This window comes from Rhineura floridana, chromosome 18, assembly GCF_030035675.1.
Source record: "Rhineura floridana isolate rRhiFlo1 chromosome 18, rRhiFlo1.hap2, whole genome shotgun sequence".
Taxonomy (NCBI): Eukaryota; Metazoa; Chordata; class Lepidosauria; order Squamata; family Rhineuridae; genus Rhineura; species Rhineura floridana.
This window is the reverse complement of record NC_084497.1, coordinates 19,942,948-19,956,647: the sequence shown is the minus strand read 5'-3', so window position 1 is coordinate 19,956,647 and position 13,700 is coordinate 19,942,948. Positions and strand designations below refer to the sequence as shown.

Below are 13,700 nucleotides of genomic sequence, written 5' to 3'. Positions count from 1 at the left end.
GCGAGAACCGGGGCGTTGAGAAAGCTCGCTCCGTCCCCCCACGGTCCGGAGCTCCTCTCGCGGAGCGCGAGGCGACCTAGTAGGCCTCAAGGAGCGTCTGGCCTAGCGCGGGAAGGCCGGGACAGCCAGTGGCCTGGGTTAGTGGTGGGCGAAATGTATACCCCGGGCCTCGCTTATGGACGTGGGTGAGGGCCGTTACTTTATATAATATTTCTGAGGAGAAAACAGTCTTAAGACGGTGTTAAATGCACCGTCATCTGGGAGTGTAGGGCTGCTGGACGTAGCGCGGGTTACTCTCGAGTAAATGCCCGTGGGGTTATTGGCATGTTACTAAGGAGACAGAGTCGATCTTTACAGCAATAGTAGGAAAGGGCTGTATTCTGTTGTTACCGTTTTTAAGGCCTGTTCAGAACAGACGCATTGAAATTAACGATCATGAGTTAGGCAGCAGCCCAATACGTGTCTACTCAGAAGTAAGTTCCATTGGGTTGAATGGGACTTACTCCCAGGTAAGTGTGTATTGGATTGCAGCCTTAGTCACGTCTATTAAGTTCACTGGGTCTACTCTGAGTAGGGCAAGCACAACTCAGTAATTCGTCTTCTTACTCACTCTTCACTGTGAGGGACCTGGATGGAGCACAACAATTTTAAACAAAATGTAGAAAATAGAACAGATTGTTGAATCCGGTGGGTCCTAAAATATATGGCTTGTGTCTGATTAAATTCTTCTCGTAGTTGATCTATTGAAGTGAATAGATCCAGTTAGTCATGCTCATTACCTTAAATTGGTTTACTCTGAATAAGTCTAGTATTGGATACAACCTGATATTTCGGGTATCAGAAGGCTAGGAAAAAGGTGTGTCTTGAAAATATGATAAATTACACAATGGAGGGTCGCTTACACACTTATCAACTACTATAACAACATCATTTATATTTTAATATTTAAAAAGTGGTGTTAGTAGTAGTACTAATGGTATAACTAGTAGGAATTATAAATTCATAACTTTGGTTATTTTTTTTAACTGGAAGCTCAGGGCAGGGACTACCTTACCTTGTAAACTTCTCTGCGAGGCTTTTTGACTAAATATTTTGGTTAAATACTGTACATAAAAATCTAAAAATATTATTTATGTAGTGCAATTCAGGCATAAGGTGCTTTACCAAGAATGAAAACACTGGGTCTTTCTCTGAGAAGCTTTTAATCTAAAATTTGATACAGAAAGGGGAGGCAAAAATAAATAGGGAACGAATATGATTATTTTAAACGCATGCACTCCAGCTTAGCTGGAGTAGAATATCGGGAGTGGGAGTTGTATTTCACTTTTTACCCCAAAAGATTATCTGAGTGACTATTTAAAAACAATAACTGAAATCTAAACTAGCTGCTTGGTTTCACATCTGGCTATCTTGGGGATTTTGTGTTTAGGGATAGTCTTCCTCTGAATATCACATACAAGGGGAATTCAGCGGGGTAGGACTGCTCATGGGTTTCTAGAAGCATCTGGATGGCTACTGTTGGAAACAGGAAGCTGGATTCAATGGACCTTTGCTCTGATTCAGAGAAGTAGTTTTTATCCTTTTAAGGACTATGATAGGCATGAAATCTCCATGTACAGAGGCAGCATACCTATTTGTTGAGGAGCAACAGCAGGGGACAGTTGCCTCCTCCCTGCCCTGCTTGTGGTAGGCAAGGCAGTGCTTTTGGAACTTCTGAATAATAGTATTCTATTTCTTGTTCTTCAGTACAGTAGGGCCCCGCTTTACAGCGCTTTGCTTTACAGCGTTCCGCTAATGCAGCGGTTGTCAATTGCAGAAAGGCCCCGCTTTTACAGCACTTGTTCCACTTTTACAGCGTTTTTTGCCGTCGGGCGCCATTTTTCAATGTTAATCAATGGGTTCTGTTTTACAGCGGGAGTCTGGAACGTAACCCGCTGTATGAGTGGGGCCCTACTGTATAAAGCATTTGCCCTATTTTGGTTTTCTGTTTGTTTAAAAAGTTGTCACTTTCTATCACAATAATTTCCAATGCAGCTTAAAGTGAAACCCTGGGCTCCTTTGGGGAGAAGAGCAGGATAGACAATGAATGAATAAATAATACCAACAGCATTAAAGCCAGCATAATAATAATTCATTTACAGTACAGAGCTAATGATAGTGAACAAACAAACCTAAAAACCAGCTTTCTTTATTAAAGGCCCTTCAGTGTCTTTCTTCAAACTATTTTGGTGCTTCTCTCCCCTATTCATTATGTCCAGGCAATGATTTCATTGCTTTTGATTTTTTCTTCTGCATCCTCTGGGTGGCTTGATTATTTTTCCTTTTATTTTTAACAGTATTGCTTTTAATAGTTTCTATAATATTTTGAATAGATTTAACAATTTAACAGATTTCTGTATATCCATTGGCTCTCTAGACTCCCAAACTATATATGTATGCAATTGTGTGCATGCTAACACTGCAAAATGTCTGTATTTCCTTATTTCCTGATATTAATGGAAGGGAAGCTCAGTCTGGCTTCCGCTATCAGCCAGAGGAGTAAGGGCCATTGAAAGGTTACACATGCTTTTGAAAGAACACACATGAGATCAGCTTGGCCTCACCCATTGGCTGGAGAAGTAGCAGTTGCAGGGAGCTTACTCCCCCCCTCCCTGGCAGAAAGAACTCTGCTCCAACTGCCAGTTGCCCTGGGACTACAGAAGTGAGGACCAGTATTCTCTGATCTGTGCCACCACCAGAAGAACAAAGGCCGTAAGGTAGCTGAGCCTTTTCTATCCAATTGAAGAAGATCTTCTTGACCTTAAATTTGATATAACTGCTTGTTTTACAACTTGCCATTTTCCTTGGGCATTGCTCAACTGATCTCCATCCACTCTTCTTTCCCTTGTGTGCTTTTTAAAAGTTACTTATTTATCAATTTATTAAGTTTATATCCCACCCTTCCTCCCCGAAGGAGCTCAGGGCGGCAAACAAAAACCCTAAAAAAACCCTAAAACATCTTAAAAACAAAAGACTTTAAAATGTATTTTTTAAAAAATATTTAAACCTATTTTTAAAAAACTTTAAAAACATCTTAAAAAGTAATTCCAACACATGCAGACTGGAAGTGTTGTCCTGTGAGAGTTGCAAGTCTCAGTCATACCATGACTTAAATTAGGAAAATGGACAACCCTTTTCAGAATGTTGTATATGTAGTGCACCACATGTACAGTAACTTAATATTCCCATCATCAAAGCATATGATGACTGTTTATACAACTAGATATTTCTCACTTTTCTCTCAATATTTTTATATTTTAGTAACACCACAGCAGAAATGTCAGAATACATCCGGGTTACCGAAGATGAAAATGAGGAACCTATTGAGATCCCTTCAGAGGATGATGGGACTGTCTTGCTCTCCACAGTTACTGCTCAGTTCCCAGGAGCATGTGGTCTGCGTTACAGGAACCCTGTGTCTCAGTGTATGAGAGGAGTTCGATTAGTGGAAGGAATTCTGCATGCACCAGATAATGGCTGGGGAAATCTGGTGTATGTTGTTAATTATCCCAAAGGTGTGTGCTCTGGTTATGTGTTTTTTTAAAGAATTATGGGGTTTTGTTTGAATATGGAAATATAGAGATGGAGAATTTATTTTCTTTTTGCTTGACTGAGAATTCCAGACCCCTAGGAGTCAGAATAAAATTGTTGGGAAGGGTAAGAGCAGGAAAAAAGGATTCAGATAAACTCCCCTCAAATGTAAATACGAGCAAATCATAGCAAATACATTCTAAGGCTGCAATCCTAAACACAGTTACTAAGGAATCAGCCCCATTGAGCATAGCGGTTCTTTGGAATATATATGCATAGGATTGTAAGGGAGTAATCCTGGCATGCTTACCTTGGAATGGGCCCTACTTTGAACACATTGCTTCTAAGTAACCATAGGATTGGGTTGCACATAGCTCTAAAATAAATATAGTAATATCTGCTCCAAAAGCAATCTCATTGCAACTAATGAGAGTATACGTTTAGTTCTTAAATGTGCTGACTGTTTGATGGACATTATCTTTCTTTAGACAACAAGAGGAAAATGGATGAAACAGATGCCTCATCAGCTGTCAAAGTGAAACGAGCAGTGCAGAAAACCTCTGATCTGATAGTTCTGGGTCTTCCATGGAAAACAACTGAACAAGATCTGAAGGAATATTTCAGCACGTTTGGAGAGGTTCTCATGGTGCAGGTATCTAGCTTTCTTTTCTGAGAGCGGTTATTATTACTTCCTAGTGTGAATGCTTTGCTGTCCCTTAATAGAACTTCTGTGAGCTACTTCTGGTTATGCAGAAGAGATAAACACCTGTTCTTTCTGTTTGCATTTAGACTGGCAGTAGGAGTAACTATCTTTCTATGTGCCATAATTAGCCAAGCCATAGAACTGTGAAAGGTGTTTGTAGTGGCTTCTTAAGCAGAGATATTGCTTAAACTGCTTCAACAAGGATTGAAGTTGTAGGAGCAGAGATATATTCTTAGTAATTTCCCATCTTCTTACAAGGCTTGCATTTTCTTTCCTTGCTACTTTACCTCCTGTCTACCTTAGTCATTTGACTCCCCTCCCAGTGAACTGCCTAATACAAACATATTTTAAAGTGCTGTGTATATATTTTAGAGTAGTATATCCCAATTTATAGTGTTGAGAGGTTCTCAAAATGGCTTACAAAAATTCTCACAAAAAAAATGATACCCAAGCCTGGTATTGCAAACAGAAATGTCCTTATGGTGACAGGATTATTGAAGTGCCGTTTCCTGCTTTTAGTCTTTTGTCTTCCTTGGTACTGTCCTCTGAGGCAAGGCAGTGGGGCTGAACATCTTGGACTTGCTCACTCCATGATGGAAACAAGTCTTGCTGGCAGTGTTGCCAGGCGACAGCTTCCACTAAGGGCCACTGAAGCAAGGGAGTGGGACTGAGAAGCCGGAGCTCTCTAAGAATTTGCCTTAGTTTGTGGCCTTAGGTCTGTTTTGGTATTGAGTTTGGTTAGTTGAACTCATTGTGGTTCAGAAAAAATGTTCTGACCTTTTTCATGCTGGTTCTCGAACTTGTTTGACTAAATCTGAGGGTTTTTTTGTGAGCAAGTGTCAAAGCTAACCGGCATAAGTCACAAATTTAACCCTTCTACTCAAATGGAAATTTATAGATCTCAGTTTAATTTTTTGATTGTCAAAATAACATCTGAAGGTGTTTTTTTTAATCCCATTCTTCAGTCAAAAAGGCTTTGAGAGCAGTTTACTTAAGATCAGTAACGAGCAAGACAGTTCCCACCCTCAGGCTTACAGTATAAAAGATCTGGTTCAAACAAAACAAAAGAGAGAACGAGGAAGGAAGAGGTAGACAAGCTTACTTGGGCACCACTACTTAAAATTACAGAGTTGTTAGAATAATCAGCTTGAGCTGAAGGAGCCAATTTGAGCTGGTTCCTCAGCAGAGCTGATGGGCTTGACTTACATTCTCTCCCTTTGGTGCATCTAGATAGAATGAGGGTCTCTGCTGCAGCTGTTATAGGAAGGGAGAACAATTAAAGCAGGGGAAAAACTTCAGTTGAACATCAAACGTTAATTTCCCTCCTGCTACTTCATTTTGAAAATCAGTAGCAGAATAAAATCAGTACATAGATGTCAGTGTGTTGCCATTGCTGTTCTAGCCATCTATTCCTCTCTTCTAGGTTAAAAAGGACATCAAAACTGGCCACTCAAAGGGGTTTGGTTTTGTAAGGTTCACTGACTATGAAACCCAGGTGAAAGTCATGTCTCAGCGCCACATGATAGATGGAAGATGGTGTGACTGCAAACTTCCAAATTCTAAGGTACTTCGTGTAGCTTGTTCTATTTTTTGTAAGTATGTAAAGCCAAACTGGTAGAGTGTATCCCAAATAATTCCATAAAATGAGTTTTTCTCTAGTTTTAAATAAATTGGCAGGGATGCAGAATGTAGCATAAGCACCAGCCCTTCATCCGCATGGCAGATTACTTATGAAACTGATGGGACTTTTCAAAAACAGATTGTGATATCACCTGGGAGGTTGCTGTCAAAAGGAAACAGCAAACTAGTTCCCCTGACCACATCTAAAATAGCTCTTTGAGTTTTGACCAATCACCCACTGCTCCAAGTAGAACAGAGGTGGGGACTCTTTCAGATTGAGGGCTGTGTTACTTTCTGGGCAATGTTCTGAGGGTCATATGGCATTGGTGAGCAGGGCCAGAGACAAAAGGGGGCGGAGCATGACATATAAATGTTACCTTGGTACAGTAGGCTAGTTTCTACACACCTCTCTCCATCCAGGCAAGCAAAAGGCATTATTGGAGCTCAAGGGCACATTTCAGCCAGGCAAAAATACTCAAGGAGGGTGCAAAACAAGGCTGGTGACAGGCAAAGTCTGGGGAGAGTCCTGAGGGGCAGGTCAAGAGGCTTAGAGGGCCACATTTGGCCTCTGGGTCTGAGGTTGCCCACCCCAATATATACAGCTTCAAAGGAAGTGTTCTTACGATTTTAGCTGACACATATTTATTTATTTTATTTTATTTATTTATTAGGCTTATATCCCGCCCGACTAGCGATAGCTCTCTGGGTGGTGAACAGCAGAAAAATACAATAAATACAATAAGAAAAACAATACAGTGCAAAAATCCAATTAAGATATTAAGTTAAAAAGTACAGTTAAAATGCTTTGGGAAAGAGGAAGGTTTTAACTTGGCGCCGAAAAGATGACAATGTCGGCGCCAAGCGGACCTCCTCGGGGAGACTATTACACAATTCGGGGGCCACCACTGAGAAGGCCCTAGATCTTGTCACAACCCTCTGGGCCTCAGTGTGATTTGGAACCCGGAGAAGGGCCTTCGTAGCAGAACGTAGTGTACGGGCCGGTTCATAGCGGGAGAGGCGTTCCGACAAGTATCGTGGTCCCATGCCGTACAGGGCTTTATAAGTCAATACCAGCACTTTGAATCTGGCCCGGAAGCATATTGGTAGCCAGTGCAAGCGGGCCAGAACAGGTGTTATATGCTCGGACCATTTGGTCCTTGTCAACAGTCTGGCCGCCACATTTTGCACTAGCTGTAGCTTCCGGACTGTGTTCAGAGGCAGCCCAACGTAGAGCGCATTGCAGTAATCCAAACGTGAGGTTACCAGAGCATGTACAACTGATGTAAGGTCCTCCTTACTCAGATACGGGCTTAGCTGGGCTACCAACCGGAGTTGGTAGAACGCATTCCGAGCCACCGAGGCTACTTGAGCCTCAAGTGAAAGGGAAGAGTCTAGAACGACTCCCAAGCTACGAACCTGCTCCTGTAGGGGGAGTGTAACCCCATCCAGGATAGGGTATATATCCATCATCCGATCAGAGAAACCATCCACCAACAGCATCTCAGTCTTGTCAGGATTGAGCCTCAGTTTGTTAGCTCCCATCCAGTCCATTGTCGCGGCCAGGCAACGGTTCAGCACATCGACAGCCTCACCTGAAGAAGATGAAAAGGAGAAGTAGAGCTGCGTGTCATCAGCGTACTGATAACAACGCACTCCAAATCTCCTGATGACCGCACCCAACGGCTTCATGTAGATGTTGAAAAGCATGGGAGACAGAACTGACCCCTGCGGGACTCCACATTGGAGAACCCATGGTGTCGAGCAATGTTCCCCAAGCACTACCTTCTGGAGACGGCCCACCAAGTAGGAGCGGAACCACTGCCAAGCAGTACCTCCAACTCCCAACTCCGCCAGCCTCTCCAGAAGAATACCATGGTCGATGGTATCAAAAGCCGCTGAGAGGTCAAGGAGAATCAACAGAGTCACACTCCCTCTGTCTCTCTCCCGACATATGTTAATATCCTGTACTGTTCAGAAAGTGTGGATGAAATAGCAAAAACTGTGTCGTGTGTTTTCTCTCATTTTTCAAAATGCTTATAATTGAAGGAAAGTATTCTAAGCTTTGACACAATTTCTATTCCAAGTTGTTTTACTGTACAAAACCATGCTTCTATTGCACATGGAAGTGTCTGTAAAGTTTTCATAGTAGAAGAGATTCTGTTCTTTGCTTGTCACCTGTTGTTGCTAGTATGTCTAATCCTATGTCACTACACACTTGAGTTTCAGAAGACACAGTTCTAGAATCTGGAATGATTTTCATGATTAGCTTCTATTTGTTTAGCTGGAAGATCAATTTTTGCTCTCTTCCAGTATGTGTGAACAGTTGTGCCCTCAGTATGTTGGTTATTGCAATAGCTAGATTAAAATGTTTATATTAATTAAAATCTTTTGTTCTGAATTGGCACCAGCAAAGTCCAGATGAACCTTTGCGTAGCAGGAAGGTGTTTGTTGGGCGTTGCACCGATGACATGACTCAAGATGAGCTCCGGCAGTTTTTTTCCCAGTATGGAGAAGTGGTTGATGTCTTCATCCCCAAACCCTTCAGAGCTTTTGCCTTTGTTACGTTTGCTGATGATCAGGTATTTTCCCCTGATGTGTGGGCAACTTGTTCTTCAATATTTTTCATTGTTTCCATTCACTTTTATTGTGTGTAAAAACCTAAGTGCATCTGACTTATGAGTGGTCAGACAGATTGTCCTATTAATATCATTCCTGTTGGGTACAGTATCAACTTTTACTCTAAGCCGCCCTAGGCTCCTACTGGGAGGAAGGGTGGGATAGGGAAAAAAAATGGACTGCCTTCAAGTAGATTCCGACTTATGGCGACCCTATGAATAGGGGTTTCATGGTAAGCGGTATTCAGAGGTGGTTTATCATTGCCTTCGTTTGAGGCTGAGAGGCAGTGGCTGGCCCAAGGTCACCCAGTGAGGTTCGTGGCTGTGGGGATTTGAACCCTGGTCTCCCAGGTTGTAGTCCAACACTCCAACCACTACACCACACTGGCTCTCAGGGATGGGATATAAACCTAATAAATAAATAAATAAGCTGGGTTTGATCTAAGAAAGCTTGACGCTGAAGGTATTACAGTTCATTGACTTGCTGTAACAAGTATAGCCAAATATCTCCAGCTTTTCACCGCTTAACTGCATTGTCCTGTCAGTAAACAATGCTAGGCACAAGGCAAGCCTTGTAAATAAGTCCAGTGAACTTAGTAACCTCTGAATGTACTAATTTATGGCACACCAGCTGTTAGAAAGGAGACTGGAGAGTGAGGAAAAAACAGTTCTCTCAGTTTTAGAACTTCTGGCTTGTTCCTGTTTGCAGTTTGTTCTGGTCACACACCACCTGTTGAGTGGCTATTTACAAACCTGCAAAGCAGTATTACAGAACAGTAAACCATATAAATTGTAATTGAGATAAAGATAGCAATCTTTATCCTAAAAACCTTAAATGAAGTTTTTGTGAGGAAATAGGTTTTTTCTTTCAGTGAATCTAAATGGCTGTTCACATTAAGCAGAAACAGTAATGAGATACAGTGTCCTTGAAATGGAATATTATCATTATACAGTGCCATTCTTTCAGGAAACTGAATTCTCCAATGCAGCGAGGGGAACAGTATTGTGTTGGAGGTGGCACTGTTGTACTTAAAAATTCAGCCTTTTAGATACTTATCTTCTGTTTAAAGTTGTTTGCTTGTGTGTGATTTTTTTGTTCAAAGTTACTCAGTCTGCATACCTTATTTCTTATAGGTTGCCCAGTCCCTTTGTGGCGAGGACTTGATCATAAAAGGAATCAGCGTCCATATATCCAATGCTGAACCTAAGCATAATAGCAGTAGACAACTAGAAAGAGGTGGAAGATTTGGTGGTAATCCAGGAGGCTTTGGGAATCAGGGTGGATTTCCTAACAGGGGGGGAGGTGGTGGAGGTGGTGGGTTGGGAAACAACCAGGGCAGTAACGTGGGTGGCGGGATGAACTTTGGAGCCTTTAGCATCAACCCAGCCATGATGGCAGCAGCTCAGGCAGCACTCCAGAGTAGTTGGGGAATGATGGGCATGCTAGCCAGTCAGCAAAACCAGTCTGGGCCATCGGGGAATAGCCAGCCACAAGGCAACATGCAGAGGGAGCAGAACCAGGGCTTCAGTTCAGGGAGCAATTCCTATGGAGGCTCTAACTCTGGTGCAGCGATAGGATGGGGCTCATCAAACACAGGCTCTAGCAGTGGTTTTAATGGAGGTTTTGGCTCGAGCATGGAATCCAAATCATCTGGCTGGGGAATGTAGGCAACTTTATACTGACTCTGTGGTGGGAAATCAGATTTTTTTTTCTAGAGCTCCTGGTAAGTATATTATAAAATACATATACTAAAACAAAACAAAAATTCCAAATCAGTTTGTTCAGCGTGTAGTATATTTCAACAATATTTTTGACACATTTTTCTTTTGTAAGGGGGAATACAAGGAAGGTTAAATGGAGTTTTATAGGTTTTGTTACAATGAGTTGGAATGAGTTGGGATATTGAGTGGTTTGAAAGTGAACTGCTGTTTGCCTGACTGGTAAACGGAAGCGCTGCAATTTGACAGGAATTCGTAAAAATTTGATTCCTCATTTCCTAGTCAGCTGAGATCTTTGCATGTTTCAAAAATGGAAGCCATTTTTCAGAAACTGCATCCTTTTTCCTTGTTAGTTTTTTTCTTTTAAAATTTAATTTGATCCCCCGCCATAAGAATTTCTCTCTCTTTCTCTCCCTCCCCCTCCCCCAAATGTCCTGTGTGGAGAATGCAATGTTGGTGTCGGCTTTTTTTCCTTTTAACACTGTCTCCCCTCCTCATACTAAAGTACGGTATGAAGACCTCATTTAATCCTTGCAGTTCATCTCATTTCAAATGTGTATGGAAGAAGCACTTCATTGAACGCAGTGCAGTTAAAAAAAAAAAACCCTGCCTTAGGAATACTCCTGTCTCCATGCTTTCCTCATCCAAGACTCCTTCATCACACTGCACATGCTACGTCTTAAAGACGGTGGGTGTTCCATTTTTATCCGCTACTCTTTTTTATTTCATGGAGTCGTATTCAACGCTATGAACGCAAGGCTGTGAGATGGAACCAGAAGGCTTGTTTGTGAGGGCTTGGTATGTGCGAGAAAAAGGAGGAGGCGCATGCAAGAGAGAGACCTGGTGGTGCATTTTGGGATTTTTTAAAACAAAAACAAAAAATTCTTGGCGCGATGTCCCTCGATCCTGTGGCTTTGGTGAGAGAGTGTGCGGAGAGCATTGGGAGCGGACGTACGAGTGTTTTTCTTGCATTCAGAAGGACATCCCGATCTGGAAGAACTTAAGTGGGGGGGCTTTTTACTTAGTTAACCAATTAGTTGGATGTGTTAAGTGAAATGAATATCTGTATTTTTTTTCTCCTTTATGTCAACTCTGCTGTGAATGCTGTATGGTGTGTGTTCTTTTCTGTTTAATGATCCTGTAAGTGTGGTAATGTGAACTGAAGGTGGGGTTTTTGATGGGAACATCCGGCTCATGGTGTGCTTTGTGGGTCTTTTTTTTGTGGCAGAGCTCACTTCTGAGCTCAGGGTTCCCTCATGGGTGGAAGCTTTTTTTCTGTCTGTAAGATATCCATATGAATGCTGTTTGCTGCAGTTCTGTGTTTGGATGCTTTTTATAAGATTTGTCAATGTAGGAAATTCTTAAATAAAACTGATTTAAGTAATATGCGTGTGTGTTTGACAGCCCCCAAGTGCAAAAAGTGCATAGCAGTTAAGTTTTTTTATATATATCTTCTGTTGGGATAAAACTGCTGTAAAAATTTATTTGCTATTTTAAGTTTGCTCTTCCATCAATGTAGTTGAACCGTATAGCTCTGCTTAAGACCCATCTGCATAGTGTTTTGTGATAATACACATCTGAAATCTGGTTCTGCCAAATGAGGTACCCATCCCTGATGAGCAGTTAGAGCAGGTGTGGGGCACCTTTGGACCTCCAGTTGTTGCTGAACTACAACTCTTGATTATCCCTGGCCATTGTCCATGCTTGCTGGGGCTGATGGGGCTTGTAGTTCAGCAATATCTGGAGGGCCAAAGTTTCCCCACCCCTGCTCTAGAGGACTGGGTGTTGGAGACAGTAGACAAAACTCTGAGCATCCCTTTGGTAGTGAGGCTCTCTAGTGCATTCTGCTTATGTGACTGAGTTGGTGGGGGTACAGTGTAAATAGCTCTCGGTTGGTTTCAGCATGAAGGAAACTGCTTAACCACATACTAGCAGAAATGTTAGGATTTGTTGTGTGAAGGAACAGAATTGGCAAGGTTGTGGACTTGGTAGTTCTAAAAACTTGTTAAATATGTTAAAACAACCTGGGTGTAAATTTACAGCTTCCACTTAGCAGTCTGTGGAAACAGTAAATGGATCCCTTTAAACTGGTATAGTACTGTTTCATTGTTAATTGTCCCAGTGCCCTGGAGTCAGCTTCCATCTTTTCCTTGCATCTCCAGCTTAAATTCTGTTTTTTTTAAAGACCATATATGGACACTTAAAATGTATTTTTGGGTGCTCGTACTGGCATTGCTGTTTAATGCTAAAATCCACACAGACTCCAATATGGGCTTGTCATTGTAAAACAAATCTGTGACTATTCCAGAGAACAAATATTCTTGAATAAATTGCTTAACCTTTTCTGCACCTCAATCAGATCCACTGCCAAACTCTGTACCATCTGAATTTTGCATTTTAGCACTTGCAATAATACCAGCTACTGCTGCTGAGTAACACTTAATATGGTATTCTCGGACCTCCAAAGACTAAACTCTGTCATCTCGGGAAGGATCATGAGGGTAAGTTTTAATACATCGCTAGCATGGTTTCAGTATTTATTTTCAACGTTTTTTTTAAGTCTAGGGCCAAGGGGGAAAACACATGCTGTGATATTTTAATCCCATCAGAGCACTGAGGGTTCTTATCTCCCCTCCCTCAAATCCCTAAGTGTATTAAATGTTTTCAAACATTATTCATATCTTTAATTTTTTTTTTCTGCCACTGTATAAAGCAAGTTAATAAAAGGTATTCTTATAACTTGAGTGTCTGGAGTCTTGTTTTGCTTTAACTTTCCATAACCTGCATCTATTGTGCTAATGCAATTTAAAGTGGCAAATAAGGAGCGCAGTCAGTTTAACACTGCTAGGATTATGTTGCTAATGAGCTTCATTTAGTGATAAACTGCATAGTAATTTAACAAAGGCCCTATGTGAGCAAATGTGTTGTGCTTTTCGGTTACCTGCTGAGCATCTCTTAATTACTGAGGCGATGCTACTCAAATAGATGTAGTGTTGACAATTTCCTGTTGCAGTCCAAATTTGTGTGGGTGTGAATTGAGTCTTTGAGCTCTTTGGTCTCAGCAGTTGCAAATGTAATGTTGCAGCTGATTGAACAGCACTTCTGGGGGTCTTGCCCTATTCCTCTAAGCTGTATGCATCTGCTTTGGCTGTTGGTACTGCCTGTTATAAGAACGACAGTATGTCTGAAATACATTTTTTGGTAGTAGATCACATACAGTTTGGTCAGAGTTAGCATAGGTTTTGGCAGTCATTAGATGCAAATTCACACACACAGACACACACACACACACAAACACCCATCCTCAGATTCAACTCTGGCTGTTGATCAAGACTTATGCTCCTTAAGTGGCTACAGACAGAAGTTTAGCACTATAAGAACCAATCGATATTGGGACAGTGAATGGAGCAACTTGTAGAAAGCAATTCTGCCAGTGGCATTTGGGGTAGTCAAAAAATTACAATCTTGGAGCT

General features: G+C 41.6%; 1 protein-coding gene across 14 annotated transcripts in view; it reads left to right on the top strand.

Annotated features, from left to right (window-relative positions):
• TARDBP (TAR DNA binding protein) overlaps window positions 1-13,700 on the top strand; it is a 44,941-nt gene that overhangs the window by 441 nt on the left and 30,800 nt on the right. For 3 of the 14 annotated variants that reach the window (XR_009759511.1, XM_061601413.1, XM_061601411.1), the window contains exons 1-6: window positions 1-185; window positions 3,301-3,554; window positions 4,059-4,222; window positions 5,697-5,837; window positions 8,302-8,472; window positions 9,643-9,745. Coding sequence is in view for 9 of the 14 variants with exons in the window: in XM_061601413.1 (XP_061457397.1) it covers window positions 154-185; window positions 3,301-3,554; window positions 4,059-4,222; window positions 5,697-5,837; window positions 8,302-8,472; window positions 9,643-9,745 (865 nt within the window). In the remaining 5 variants the exon portion in view is untranslated. Of the gene's footprint in view, window positions 186-3,300; window positions 3,555-4,058; window positions 4,223-5,696; window positions 5,838-8,301; window positions 8,473-9,642; window positions 10,963-12,628; window positions 12,960-13,700 lie in introns of those variants that run through there. The other 11 variants (XR_009759510.1, XR_009759509.1, XM_061601416.1 and 8 more) reach the window with 11 other exon arrangements.